The 14829-nt window shown below is 44.0% G+C and overlaps 1 protein-coding gene across 1 annotated transcript in view; it reads right to left on the bottom strand.

The window, feature by feature from the left end:
• Positions 1-2246: 2246 nt before the first annotated feature.
• Positions 2247-14829, bottom strand: part of DCPS (decapping enzyme, scavenger) — a 39623-nt gene continuing 27040 nt past the window's right edge. The window contains exons 4-6 of the mRNA XM_069080830.1: positions 12555-12668; positions 4143-4253; positions 2247-2642 (exon numbers count right to left, since the gene is read on the bottom strand). Coding sequence (XP_068936931.1) covers positions 2376-2642; positions 4143-4253; positions 12555-12668 — 492 coding nt within the window. The 3' untranslated portion in view covers positions 2247-2375. The remainder of the gene's footprint in view (positions 2643-4142; positions 4254-12554; positions 12669-14829) is intronic.

Here is a 14829-nt window from a genome sequence, read left to right as displayed (position 1 = left end):
GAGAGAGAGAGAGAGAGAGAGAGAGAGAGAGAATGAATATCCTAGACTTGGTGTTTCTGTTGAACTGTTTGTCAAGAATCAGCTTCTCCCAGTTCCAGTTTTTCCTTTAGAGATAAAGAAGATTCCTTGCCTGACTTCCCTTTCCTTGTACTTTGCATAAAGCTGCCTAGGGAGGATTTAATCTTGCAACTGTGATAAAGCTTAAGCCCGGGGTCACAGGTGCAACTGTATGCACTCACCCTGCAGGAACCAGTGTCAGTAAAAGAACACTATGTCAGTACTTTTTCATCTAGCCCCTGAGGGGTATTGAAAATATCTCTTCTCTGAAAAGTTGAGGTACCCCTTTGAGTTATCCATAGTTTTACAGTGGTCCTGTCAGCAGGCATTTCCAATTCACTTTTCCAGTTGCCCTGTGCCCCAATATTTCAGCTATAGAGCATAATGATTAAGGAAGTATGGTATTGTAGTAAGAATCTTGGATTTGGAATTATCAGGTTTAGGTTCACACCTAGCTGTATGACCTTAGGCAAATCACTTGACCTCTCTAAAGAGCATTGATTTCCTCATCTAATACTTGCACTAGCTACTTTGAGTATGTATACATACACACACACCTACACACCCACACACACACACACACACACACACACACACACACAGAAAGCATCTTTCTATTAGACTGTGAGCTTCCCAAGGGCAGGAACTATCTCCATGTTTGGGACCTGGTCAGACATATGGCTGGGCTGCTGTCCAAACCTGCTGTGAACTGCACTCATTACTAATGGGCTTTCTTCTGCTGCTCATGCAACAAATTTTGGTTCACTTTATTAACTAGGGGTCTTTCATGTAGTCACTCCCTGTACCTTAACTTGAACCTCAATCCTGATTGGCTCACCCATCAGGCTACTATAGCAGGCTTTGGGAAGCTAAGGGGAGTCTGAAAGTAGTAGTGTTCTCTCTGATTTCTGGAGAAGGAAAAAAGAGAAACAGCATATTCTCTCCCAATGGATTTGGAGTAAATAAGTCCTGGGCAGTACACCCAGGAACACAGAGAGACCAGGAGCTCAACCTCATAGCCCAAAGACTTCAGCACAAGCTGCTGACTGAGCTGGCCACACTACTTGGTTTTGGTCCTAATCAGGCATGTGATAGGCCCAGACTTGCAGTCTGAAAGATCCTGTTTGCTCTCTAAGGTATTACCTGCCTTTTTGCCTTTGTAGTCACCTAAGGAAACAGTTTTCCCCTACATTATCAAATCCCTAGAACTTAAAGGGATTGGCAGAAATACAGTCATTTTGCTGATCAAATTATGGTGGCAGTCAATTTGCCAGTGTGGACCTCTCAGGGTCTTATCAGACCTACCTGGTTACAATCTAGGCCAAATGTTCTGGGGCCTTTTCCCCCCAAGATACCTTCAACTGTCCCTGTATTTCTGTGTTTTTCTGTTTTCTGGAGACCAGGGCTTCAGCTTTGGTGAGATGGTAAGCAACCAAGGCAGGCATAAAGAAATGTACTCACTGGAAAGAAAGGACTTGGAGTAGGTGATCTCAAGCTTCCTTCCAGTGCTAAAATTCAGATTCTATAGATGAAGACTATCTTATCTAACAAAAAGAACCAAAACAAAACACACCAATCACTCCTTTACTTTGTGTCCCCTCAATGCTTCTAGACTGAATTTATATGTGATCATCCTGATATATTGCTTTGCCGTGTACTGTTGTATATTGAGTTATATTGCTATATATATACACCTCTCTCTATACACACACACACACACACACACACAGGATATTTGTTGACAATGCTTTCACTGTATCATGTGCCTTATAGATGTTTGCTGAACAAACAATAGACACTTTTATGGATTTCATCATCTGATTTTTAAGTTTCCTCTCTACCTCCACCTAACTCCCACATCTCACCAAGGGAGCAGGAAAGGATAGTGGGTAAACCAAACACTGGAGAAAAGAGGTGAGAAGGAGCTTTCAGATGACTCAGTGGGCTGTTTAGAGAAAGATCTAGTTGGCTGTTGTGAGGAATCTCTAGACCACAGAGACTTGGAGAGTTGCTTGGAATAAAAGGCTATAACAAGGTTAAATACAGTAAACAGAGACCTAGGATTAAATAGGGGCCCCAGTCTTGGTGTAGATCCAAGCTTCTTCCCAGACTGTACACCTACCTGAAGAGAGCCCTGCTCTTCTCCCCTACCTCCTTATTCTCCCAATCCCCAGGACACTCAGTCTGGGCCTCGTTAACCAGATACTTTATTAATTGGTACAAAGGAAAAACCAGTACAAAAAAGATGTCTTAAAAACCCAACACGGTAATAAAGATTCCCTTCATCTCCTCAATGAGAGCCTCTCTGTGTGCGCTCCTCAGCTCTTCTTGGCCTCTTGGAAGAGTGTAAGAAGAGGCTCATCAGCCCTCAAGGCAAAAGTAAGGGTGCGCTGCTGGTAGTAGTGTGGGTCATGCTCTAGATTCTCAATCACGTCAGTCAGCAGGTGTGCCCGCTCCACACCTGAGCCAGGCGCCTCGAAGCCCACAGCAGTGAAGTGTACGTGCAGGTGGTAGTAAGAGGGCTGGTAGTGCAGGTACACTCGAAGACGGTCCTCCTTCACTTGGTAGTGCTGCTGGATGGCCTCCTGACAAAAGAGAGGAATCCCCAAGACAAAACTCCTGAGTCCACACAAATCCCTTTCCCAAAACAGCACCTCAGGTCAGAGACCTAGGCCAAGAGGCCAGATTCAGTCATTCTCTCTCAATCTGTTACCAAAAGCATATCTTCCTCCCCAGGTCTGTTTCCCCATGAGGAAAAGGTCCTGTTCAGAACATGGAAAGCCCCAGGATTTAAAGACAAGGCCTCTTGGTTCCTGAAGATTAATGATCCTGACATCCTGCCCTTCTTTCTGATTATCTCCAGACACTTTCCTTCTACTGATGTAGGGAAGGGAGTAGATAAGAGAAATCTGTACCCTCCAATTTAGGCTGTGAACTTGAAGAAAACGAGGTCAGGGCTAGGCTAGGAATCAGGAAAGCTTAAGCAGGAGAGGGTGAGTGGAGGGGTGCTGTGGGATGCTAGGGCAGACTGAGGGCCAACTCGGCTCCTCTGGAAAGCTCTGGCTGAGACCCTGGTGCTGAGGTGGGTTTTATCTAAGTCACCAAGTCTGCACAGACTGCTTGCCATGGAGGAAGTGGAAAGGGAAATTGCTGAGGAGCCAGAACAACAAACTCTTGGTGACTCCTGGAGAGCCTGCTGGTTACATGCTCAGTGCTTTCAGACTTTTAATGGAGAGGTGGGGGCTAATGGACCCAGAGTGGTCATTTCACCTCTGGTACTTTCCTATCAAACTGCTCCTACCTCTCTGCCTCCAACTCTGTCCTTGAGCCTCCTATGCTTAGAGCTGGAAAAGACTAAGCTTTCTCAACTTGGGTAAATTTTAGAGGGAGTCAAGATGAACAGCAAAGACAAAAGGGCAAGAGGGAGCTGGAACTGTCTCCCAGAGACACCAAAACATGGTCAGAGCTTCTGGTTATAGGGATCAGTATCAGGTTCTGCAGGAGACAGTCTTCCCACATAAGAGAGGCGAGACCTGATATAAGAGTTTGAGCAATGTGGGATATACCTTAACAGAAAAGGAGAACGTGAACTAGCCCTTGAAAGACTATTAGGGGCAACTAGGTGGCACAGTGCATATAGCCTGAATAATAACCCTGAAGTCAGGAGAACCAGAGTTTTCAAATGTGGCCTCTGACACTTACTAGCTGTGTGACCCTGGGCAAGTCACTTAAGCCTGATTACCTCCCAAGGGGAGAAAAAGAAAGAATCTGGATGGAGCCTGGGGAGCAGGGTGGAGATCTACATGCTAGGTGGAGAAAACAACATGAGTAGGTGGGAATGATGAGACAATTGAAGAGGTCAGTCTGGCCAGTGCAGAGGGCTCAAATTACAAAGCTTTTATGCCAGCCAAGTTTATTCTAAGGGTGACACACTAAGGATTTTCCTCTGGTGGGCTCCTGGGGAAATGCTTGGGAAGAGCAAGAGGAATGATCTGAAGAAGAGAATAAAGAGCCCAATAAATTCCTGATACCATTCTTTTCCAGGTAGGAACGAGGCCCTGCTGCGGCCTCTCAGGGTGGCTCACCTGCCCCTCTTGCAAGATGTTCCTGAGCAGGGGTAAATGTTCCCCAGTGAGCTCTCGTATAGACTTGATCCCCCGTCGATGGCAGATGGCAATCAGGTATAGGTCATCCAACTACAAAGAGGCAGAACAAGCAGTGATCAGGCTGGAGCCAAGGACACAGGACCCAACTTGAAGGCTCCTTTTTCTAATGCAGGAGCCCTCCCTCCTCCCCACTTCTTACAACCCTAGGCCTGAAACACTGGCCACTGAGCCAGCAGCAGCAGCAGTGGATAGAACCTGGCCTTGAGCTAAGAAGGTAGGATGCTTTTCAGACACCATACCAGGGGTTTTATCCTAGTAAAACATGAACATACACGTGTCTGGGTTTTGAGTAGGATGCAACAATAAATACAAGTTTTCTGAATCTTTCAATTTAAGGAAGCAAGAAGATTAAAGGCCTTTTGGTTTTTCTGTGGGGTATAGCTATATGTCTGCACCTGTGTTAACTGCATATGTATTTACTGTAAATACCACCAGTAAGTAAACTATAACTTGTGAACAAGATGGTGCGGTCAACAGAGTGTTGGCCTTGGAGTCAGGAAGAACTAAGTCTGAATTCTGCTCAGGTACTTTCTAGCTGTGTGACGCTGGCCAAGTCACTTAATATCTCTCTCTGTCTCTGTCTCAGTTTCCTATATAGAATAATAACAGCATCTACCTCATAAGGTGGGTGAGAAGATCAAATGAGATATTTGTAAAGCATGATGCAAACCTTAAACTGCTATGTAGATGTGAAGTTATTACACTTATTTTCCTATACCATCCCAACCAGGCCCCTGGGTTTACATTTCTGAGCTATCCTGATTCCCATTCATGAATAAGGTTTGAAATTTTGTGGCCACACCAACTCAAAGAGTCAAAATCACTAGCATCCTTTACCAAAGACTGAATTGTTTTCCACTTCCAGCCAAGAAAAGCCTATCCCCACCAACTGAGGGCTATGGGCTGGCCCATATCATAAATTCATTGTGAATGAGGGGTCTCAATCACCAGGGTACCAGGAAGCCTAACTCTGGCAGCATCCTAAAGAGCTCCCAGTTTCAGACACTTCTATCCCTGGGGGAAAGTACCAAATGACCATGACTGATTCCAATTCCTCACTACAATAACCTATATGGTAAAGAATCACCCAACCAAACCCTTTGGGGTCCCAGATCCAAGGATACAAAATGAGGTTTTCCTCTTGATCACCTGAGGTACAATTGAGCTGTAGTCTCTGTCAAGCTTCCTTTCTCTCTGCCTGTACCTTAGAGTGCTAAGTGATTTGACCCTCTACTCAGACATGAAAGTACTGACCCAACCCACTGTGTAGGCGCATAGAATTGGTGAATGAATACACACTTGAGCTGAAAATATGTTCCCTCTCCCCCACCCCCCTATCCTCCCCCAGTCTCAGTCTTCCTAGGCTGTGATCAGAAAACCAAGTTGACTACTTTGGCCAATTAAAGGATCAAGGAGCAGCTAGAAAAGAAAATTATGTTTCAAACTTGGGAAGAACTGTATATTCTTGACTTGTGTGGGTGTGGTATTTTTTTAGCTCTTCTATTTATCAGCTGCCACAGTGCTCCCAAATAATAACAGCATTTATTTTGGATGAATGCTGCTGACAAATGCTAAATATGACACGCTGAATTACAGCTCTTGGCTCCACTGTCCCAGAGTGGGGCCTGTTTGTTACCTGTCAGCTTGCAGGCTGAATCAGGGAGTGCAAGTGATAAAGACCAATTCTATGCAACATGCCAGGATTCTCTCTGGTATACCAACCTAATGGATGGCCCAGACACATCTCCAGGGAGGTCAGAAAGTTGTTGGGTGTTGAGCAGTGACAAGGGATTTACATGGCAACTCGGATGGTGGCAGACTGTCCAAGGGAAGCTGGCATGACCAAGCTCTTTCTGTGAGGCAGAGTAAACTTACCAGAGACTGTGTGGCCAAAGTGCCATTTCCCCAGTGGGAGAAAGGCATGGGAACACCCCTCATTTTTGACAATGCAGTGACAGACCTAAAAGAAGTCTAGTGGAAGAGGGATCACACCTGCCCATCATACACAAAGTTCCACTTGATACATATTCTAACTATCCACAACTGCTGGTTCTTCTCCACCTCATCGAGTCTCCTTTGGACCTCTATATTCACAACAGTCATCCCCCCCATGGCTACAACATTTTCCCTCCACATTTCCAGTGATTAAATCTTTTCCTACTTTTCAAAGACCAGTACAGGTAACAATTTCTTCAATGAAACTTCCCTACCTCCTTCTGACTATGCTTCATGCAGAGAGAATTGGATTTGGAGTCAGAAGAATTGTATCCAATTCCTGGCTCTGATGCTTATTAGCAGTGTAACCCTAGGCAAGTCACTTAACCTCTGTCCACCTCAGTTTCCTCATCTGTAAAATGAGGACAAAAAACATTTTACTACCTATTTCACAGTGTTGTTATGAGGAAAATGCTTAGCAAAACTTAAGCACTATAAAAATGTAAGTTACTAGTCTCTTTTCCACCTCAGCTTTCTCATATCACTTGGATCTCTCCCTTAGCCTTATCTATCTCTAACAGACATTTTGATAACCCCCTTCTCTTCCCTCCTTTCCTAATCGTGCCCCCAAGCCTCAGCTAAGGGTTCTGTGATGCCCCTCCCAAGCAGTGTCCCTGCCACCTCTATTAGAAACAAAGGAAGAGATCATGTCCCTGGAGCTGCTCTCCTTCTAATTCTTAGGTCCTAAGAGCCCTATTCCCTTCACTCTGTCCATATTAAGTTCTAAGAAAGGAACTGCATTGCTTTTCATATTTGTAATACCACTGCCAAACACAATATCTTTCACAAAGCAGGCACTTAATGCAAATGTTTGTTAAGTCCAAACAGAAAGAGTAAACAAAAGCTACTAATCCATGCTCACCAAATCATCTGGCTCCCCTCAAAGGAAGTGCCTTCTCTTACCTAAAACAACTGGATACACTCCATTTGAGGCAATGGAAAATCGATTCTTGGGAAGGCCAGCCTCATGGCACAATTCACAGTCATTCCTCCACAACCTCTTGGCCTACACCCAGATAAAAGCCAAAATGTAGACCCCCTCGCCTAAGAGAATAAGCTTAATGAAGGTCAACATCACTCTCTGCAGCACACATGTTGAAGATTCACAAAATAAATACACGCCAGCTGCAAAAGAGACAACAATATTCAGCCACCAAAGGACCACAGAAAGCAAGAGCATTTGTGGGACAGCATGACTGGGGTCCCTAGCTGTGGCTTAAGGGTGGAGAGGAACAGGGGCGGCTAGGTGGTGCAGTGAATAGAGCACTGGCCCTGGAGTCAGAAGTGCCTGAGTTTAAATCTGGCCTCAGACACTGAACACACAAAAAACTAGCTGTGTGACCTTGGGCAAGTCACTTAACGCCAAGTGCCCTCCAAAAAAAAAGGGTGGAGAGGAATGTCCAAGATTGGGCCCTGAGATAGAACTCAGAAAATAACAGTAAGAAGGACCTGAGGCTTGGGGCATCATTTCCTATGCTTTCAGACTAGACTTAATGATAATAATAGCTGCTAAAAACAAAATAAAAATAAAAATGAGTCAGCAAAGGAGAAAGAACCCAACCATAGATAGCTACTATGGGGATAGAAAAACAATAGTACTGATCTAAAATCATGGCTGACACCACCTGTATCACTGTTGATAAAAGCATTTCATCTAAGCCAGCTCTTCTCCTAATACAGGCCTATAGAACCTGTGGCCTGGACACTTGCTGCTTGCCGAAGGCCAAAAGATTTCCTCTACATACAAAGGATGTTTTCCTCTACATTTTTCAGGGCTGCCCTAAATCCTCTGGCATGCCCCAAGAGGCCAGAGGGCCATAAGTGCCTGTGGGTCACAGGTTGTGCAGGCCTGTCCTAATCCCAACCTAAAATATTGCTTCTGGCCTCCTGGGTGGGAGGATGGTGGTGGCTGAGAGTCAAAGGAAATTCCAAAAAGTTGTCTTTGACCGAGTGCTCTGTAAGAGACTGTCCAGAGGGACAGGGGAATAATTCCTCCTGGATGGGAAGACAGGATGTCTAGTAGCACTAGTACTGAAATGCAAAACAAATTTTAGCTCTGGGACCCTCAAGCTCAAACTCATTCATTGCGTTCAGGGGATGGGAATTTTGTATTTGTTTTTTGTTGTTCAGTCACTTCAGTAGAGTTTAACTCTTCCTGACCCTCTCTTTGAGACCCCATTTGGGGTTTTCTTGGCAAAGATACTGCAGCAGTTCACCATTTCCTTCTCCAGCTCATTTTACAGATGAGGAAACTGAAGCAAACAGGGCTAAAGTATGTTGTCACACAACTAGTATCTAAGGCCAGATTTGAACTCAGGAAGAGGAGTCTTCTTGACTTCAGGGCCAGCACTACATCCATTGCACCCACTAGCTCCCCTTATGTATGCTTACTATCAACCTTTTGTTCCTATTGCTCAGACTTCAATCCCCTACAAATCATGGGCTCTGAAGTTTCAAGGTTCTTGTTATGCTGAAATCTCTCCCATCTCCATCATCCATCTACCACCTTGGGAGTTAGCCTTGAATCCCAGTCCTCCAGAGTCCGTGGCTGCATGGGTAATACATGGGGAAGGTCAGGAGTTTTGTAGAAGCTGACTCCTGAGCTAAGCTGAGTTGGCCCTGGGGTCATTTCCCATTGCTGGCACAGGTGTTCCTGGCTCAGCAGCTTCATCCTCCAGCCCCTCCCAAAACAGCCCCAGAGCCAACTCAGGCTTGTCTGCTGGCAGCTCTTTCCTCCCTCCTACCCCAATTAACTCCCACAGGCCAAGGTAAAGGCAAGGAAAAGACTTTAACCATACAGGACAGGCAGGTGTTCTCACCATCTCTTAACTGAGATGGGGTCATTTTCTTTGATCTTACCTGGTTTTAATGAAGTACTCAAGATTTCAGTTTCTGGAAACTCCCTTCAAAATTTCCCCCTCCTCCCTCAAGTCACAATTGCCTAGGGGCTGCCTGATCCCCCTTCTAAGCAATGTCCCTGCAACCTTTATGAGAAACAAAGGAAGATATCATGTCCTTGGTTCTCTCCTGATTCTTAAGTCCTAAGAACCCCATTCTCTCTACCTTGTCTATTCTCTCTCTCTCTCTCTCTCTCTCTCTCTCATATATATACATACATATATATAATATTTTATTTTTCCCCAATTACATGTTAAAACAATTTTTTTTAAAGCAATCGGGGTTAAGTAACTTGCACAGCCAGTTATTTCTGGGTGTGGTGTTAAGTATCAGAGCCCAGATTCGATCCCCAGGTCATCCCAACACTGGAGCCAGTGCTCTTACTCACTGTGCTACCTGGCCGCCCTTAAGCAATTGGGGTTAAGTAACTTGCTCAAGGTTACACGGCCAGGTGTTTCTGGGTGGGTGCTAAGTGTCTGAGCCCAGGATTCAATCTCCAGGTCATCCCAACACTGGAGCCGGTGCTCTTACTCGCTGTGCTACCTGGCCGCCCCCTAAAACAATTTTTTAAACATTTGTTTTCTTTTTAAAGTTTTGAGTTCCAAATTGTATCCTTCCCTCCCCTCCCTGAGATGGTGAGCAATCCGATATAGGTTATACATGTGCAATCATGTAACATATTTCTATATTAGTCATTTTGTACAAGAAGACTTGAAAAAGAAAAAAAGGAAGAAAGGAAAGAAAAAGAAAGAAAGAGAAAGAAAGACAGACAGAAAAGGAGAAAATAGCATGCCTCAGTCTGTATTCAAACAGTTATCAGTTCTTTCTCTGGAGGCAGACAGTAAGCTTTACTATGAGTCCTCTGGGATTGTCTTTAATCACTGTATTGCTGAGTTTAGCTAAGTCATTCACAGTTCTTCATTATATGATATTGCTGCTACTTCATACAATGTTCTCCTGATTCTGTTCACTTCACTATGCATCAGTTCATGTGAGTTTTTCCATGGTTTTTCTGAAATCACCCTGCTTGTACAGCACAATAATATTCCATCACAATCATAGACCACAGCTTGTTTAGCCATTCCCCAATTGATGGGCATGCCTTTGATTTCCAATTCTGAGCTACCACAAAAAGAGTTGCTATAAATATTTTTGTACAAATAGGTCCTTTTCCCTTTTTTTATGTTTCTGGGATACAGACCTAGTAGTGGTATTGCTAGATCAATATGCACAGTTTTATAGCCCTTTGGGCACAATTCCAAATTGCTCTCCAGAATGGCTGGATCAGTTCTCAGCTCTACCAACAATGCATTAGTATCCCAATTTCCCCACCTTCCCTCCAACATTTATCATTTTCCTTTTTTGTCATATTAGCCAATCTGATAGGTATGAGGTGGTACCTCTGAATTGTTTTAATTTGTATTTCTCTAATCAATAGTGATTTAGAGCATTTTTTCATATGTTCATAGACAGCTCTGATTTCTTCTTCTGAAAACTGTCTGTTCATATCTTTTGACCATTTATCAACTGGAGAATAATTTGTATTTTTATAAATTTGACTCAATTCTCTATATATTTGAGAAATGAGGCCTTTATCAGAGATACTTCCTGCAAAATTCCCCCCTCCCCAGTTTTCTGCTTTCCTTTTAATTTTGGTTATACTGGTTTTGTGTAAAAACTTATAGATTTTATACAATCAGATTTCTACTTTGTATTTTGTAATGCTCTCTATATTTCCTTTGGTCCTAAATTCTTTCCTTATCCATGGATCTGACTAATAAACTATTCCATGCTCTCCTAATTTGCTTATCACCCTTTATGTGTAAATCATAAACACATTTTGACCTTACCTTGGCATATAGTTTGAGATATTGGTCTATACCTAATTTATCCAGTTTTCCCAGTGGTTTTTATTAAATAATGAGTTTTTGTTCCAAAAGCTTGGATCTTTGGGTTTATCATATACTAGACTACTATGGTCTTTGACGATACTCTTGAGGTGATAGGAGAACATACAGAGATTGAATGTACGACTGAAACACTCCACGGGGCAGTTCAGTTTAGAATCAGAAAGGCTGAAAGTACATAGAAGCCCCAAAAGTAAAATGGAAGGAATTAATGGAGAGAAGAAAGAGGCTGAAGCCCAGTCTATGTCCTGTGAAAAGGCCCTGACATCAGGACCACAGAAGTCAAACAAGACTCAGTCCAATAGAGAACTATAAGAAAGGATTCAGAATACTCGGAGGGATAGGGAGGGAAAGAATCACTCATTTCCAACTTTTGACTTAGCTCCCCCCCATCCCTCAGCTTGCTGAGCCCTCAACTACTATTTCACTGCTCTTCCTGATGATCCCATAGAGACATCTGTCTACTCCTGGACATGAGAAGTCACTGTACATTTTTACTATCACCAGGGAACTGAGACACTCACAGAAAGGGATAAATGGGCAACATAAATATAATAATGACCTGGGCTGGCAGATATATCTTTCAGGGAAAGGCAAATAGTTTAGGTGTGAATAGAGAATAGCTGAAGTAACACCCTTAAATTCAACATTTAAGAGGCAGGAGCACTGAGAATTACTTGGAGACTAGGTAAGAGAGAGCCAATAGGCAAAAATGGGCCTCCCACCTAGAGGAAAGAAAGACAGGGCCCCTGACTGAGGCTGCTGCACACTTTCTATTGACTGAGGCTTCTCTTGGGGGGCTTGATCCCTAAGAGAGTGAGCTGCAACTCATCCCTATTCACTGGAAGTCAAATGAAATACAATCACTTTGACACTGGGGTTTAAGGTCTGAGGGAATAGCTATCAGTGCAAACAAAAGCTTGGTTGATGCAAGTTGTAGCTACAGTCCCTCCTGCAAGTGAGTAGGGGACTGGCACCTCTTGGTGGGGGTGGTATGGCTGTTAAGGAATCTTCCACATGGCTGTTCTCTTTAAGGGACTCAATCACTGTACTCTTCCCTAAACACTGGCTCACTGGGTAGGATGAGAGGCAGAATGGGCATTTGGCCAGTTTTTATCATCCACATGTTTGGGTATGACAGGTGTGTGCTCTGCCAACTTCTCTTCCTGGCTTTGAGAGCTCAGTGATCCACTTTGGTGATTTTAACCTCTTTGAAGGAGCCAAAGAAAGGAAGCAAGGGCTAAGGCAGGGGTGGGGAACCTTTGGCCTTGAGGCCACACATGGCCCTCTAGGTCCTCAAGTGCAGCCCTCTGACTGATCCAAACCTCACAGAACAAATCCCCTTAATAAAAGGATTTGTTTTGTGAAGTTTGAATTCAAAGGGCTGCACCTGAAGACCTAGAGTGTTACATGCGGTTTCAAGGCCGAAGGTCCCCCACCCCTGGAGCTGCTAAGGACTGACAGAAGCTTGAAGTCGAGCAACAAAACACTACAAGACATGGGGAAGCTCGAGGAAAAAAAAATGTCTTACCTGCTTTTGATTCCACTTGAGGTCAGGAATGAGAACAAAGCCATCTGAAGGATCTGGGTTCTCAAATACAATCCGGTCAGCTTCAGCCTTCTTCTCCAGAATATTATATACCCACTAGGAAGAAGAGAAAGAAAAACAACTACATTTGGATTTTTTTTTAAATGAATTTCTGTCTTATTAATGACAACAACATGCATATACAGCTCAGCTAATTTTTAAAATTTTTCATATTTTCAAACAACAAAAATCTGCTTCTCTTTCTCCTTCTTCCCCCTTACCCCCTCAAGACATAAAGTTTCAAATTGCTTTCCAGAATGGCTGGACCAGTTCATAGTTCCACTAACAGTGCATTAATGTCCTGCCAGCACTGAGACAACTATATCTCCCAAAGATCCTTAACTTTTTTCTAGTAGAGGATGGACCATTCTGTACTGGACCAATTCTCTGCTTCCTCAGGATAGAAAGGTGGATGAAGGGAGAGAGAGAAAAAGAGAGAGGGAAAGAGGAGAGGAAGACTGAGAAAGATAGAGACAGAGAAAGAGCCAGAGCCAGAAAGAAAGAGAAATAGAGAAAGAGAAAGCCAGAGAGAGTATATAAACCTTATCTTCAAAAAACAGCTAAGCTCTAAAAATCTAACTACAGGTTTCTTCAAGATGAAGTTCAGCTCTAAGGTTGAGAAAGTTTTCTTCCCCTAAGAGAGATATAAAATCAGCATCACCACTAGGGTCAACACCAGCTCCAGTAGAGCTCCAGATGCTTCAGGCTCAACTTGGTGCTTTTTCTAGACTATTTTAGGTTAAAAAAAAAAAAAAGACATGGCCTTTGTACTGCCAAAGCAAATGTCTGCCTTCCAGGGTTCTGAAAAGGAAAAGAAGCAATACTGGTTAAATAAAAACCTTTGGAAACCCCACCTCCTTCACCTTCCATGCTCTTCAGGGGCCATTATGCAAAGAAGACAAAGGGGCAAGCAGGAGCCTGCAGTGGTATCTTCATGGAAAGCTAGCACTGCTGGACTGTACCCCTGGGGATGGCAGGGAGCCCTGCCTAGTCTGAAGCACTCTGCTGCCCAGCAGGACTCCAACATATAAGTAGGTTTTCAGAACACCCACCTCCTTGCCTGAGAAACCAACATAGAAGGCTACATATAACAGTGTTCTATCAGGAGTCCTCCAGTCAAAACATGACCTTCTATCCCTTGTTCAGACCCTTCAGGGAGCTCCTCTCAGGAGCCAGACCAATCCTGGGAGGACCTGGATCCTTTGGTCACTGACTGGGTCCCCAAAGCAGGATCACTCCACATTATGGGTCTGGGAGTCTCTCTGAGGAAAGGGAGTACAGGGAAGGAAAGAAGACAGATGGACTCGGCACCCCATCTGTCTAACCCATGCTCCTCTAGCTCTATTTTCTCACCTCTTTTGAGAACTCTCTGAAAACAGGAAATAATCCCTCTCAGACTCCTTCCACCATGGCAACTGATACTCCACCCATTTTACACAAAGGAGATAAAAGGCCATGGGGGTAGAGTGTTAAGGGGTACAACTGGCTAGGGCTTGAGTGACCAAAGTAGGCCTGGCAATAAGTAGTTCAGGTTGTGGGACATAAAGTCTGGTAAGGCACCCAGTACCTGAGGGAAGCTAGGATAACTGTCCTTTCATTCTCTCCCTAACACACGCTTAATAGAGAGTGTGGCAACCCTCTAGAGACCCATAGTGGTAATCTGGGTTTCAGGTTTAGTGAAAAAGGGAAGAGAAAGAAGCCTTGAAAAAAAGCTAGCAAAGAATGGAACCTTCTGCTATGAGATAAAGGGAAGCTGGATGCCAGAAGGAGACAGGCTGTCTACAAAGTACACTATAGTAACTTTGGTGCTTAATCTGCATAGAAGGCATGTGGTCCTCACATGCTGATGTGGGTATGAAGGTTATGCTGGTTGGAGAGGAGAAGATAGAAGGAATGGCTGGGCTGAAGCCTATGTTCATCAAAGAAGGGGTGAGGCACTGTAACCTTTGGTTTTGCTTTGATTTGAGACTTCTATGTCTACTTTGGGCTTCACTTGTGTTTCTGCCTTCATTTCTGCTGCTATGGGCTAGTCAGTACAGCAGGGCTACTCATCTATGGCCATTATAGGGTGTGGGGTAAACTCACTACCCAAATTTGGTTATCTACATCTGCCTCAATGGCTGTGCCAATCAGTTACAGTTTGAGGGCTGTAATAAGGGATGGTGCCCAAGATCATACAATAGGCCCTATATGAGAACATGAGTAACACAACTGGAGG

This window comes from Petaurus breviceps, unplaced genomic scaffold (genome assembly GCF_028583685.1).
Source record: "Petaurus breviceps papuanus isolate PSGF00001 unplaced genomic scaffold, PetGlider_PUasm1.0 91133, whole genome shotgun sequence".
NCBI classification, from domain to species: domain Eukaryota; kingdom Metazoa; phylum Chordata; class Mammalia; order Diprotodontia; family Petauridae; genus Petaurus; species Petaurus breviceps.
This window is presented reverse-complemented; position numbering and strand designations above follow the sequence as displayed.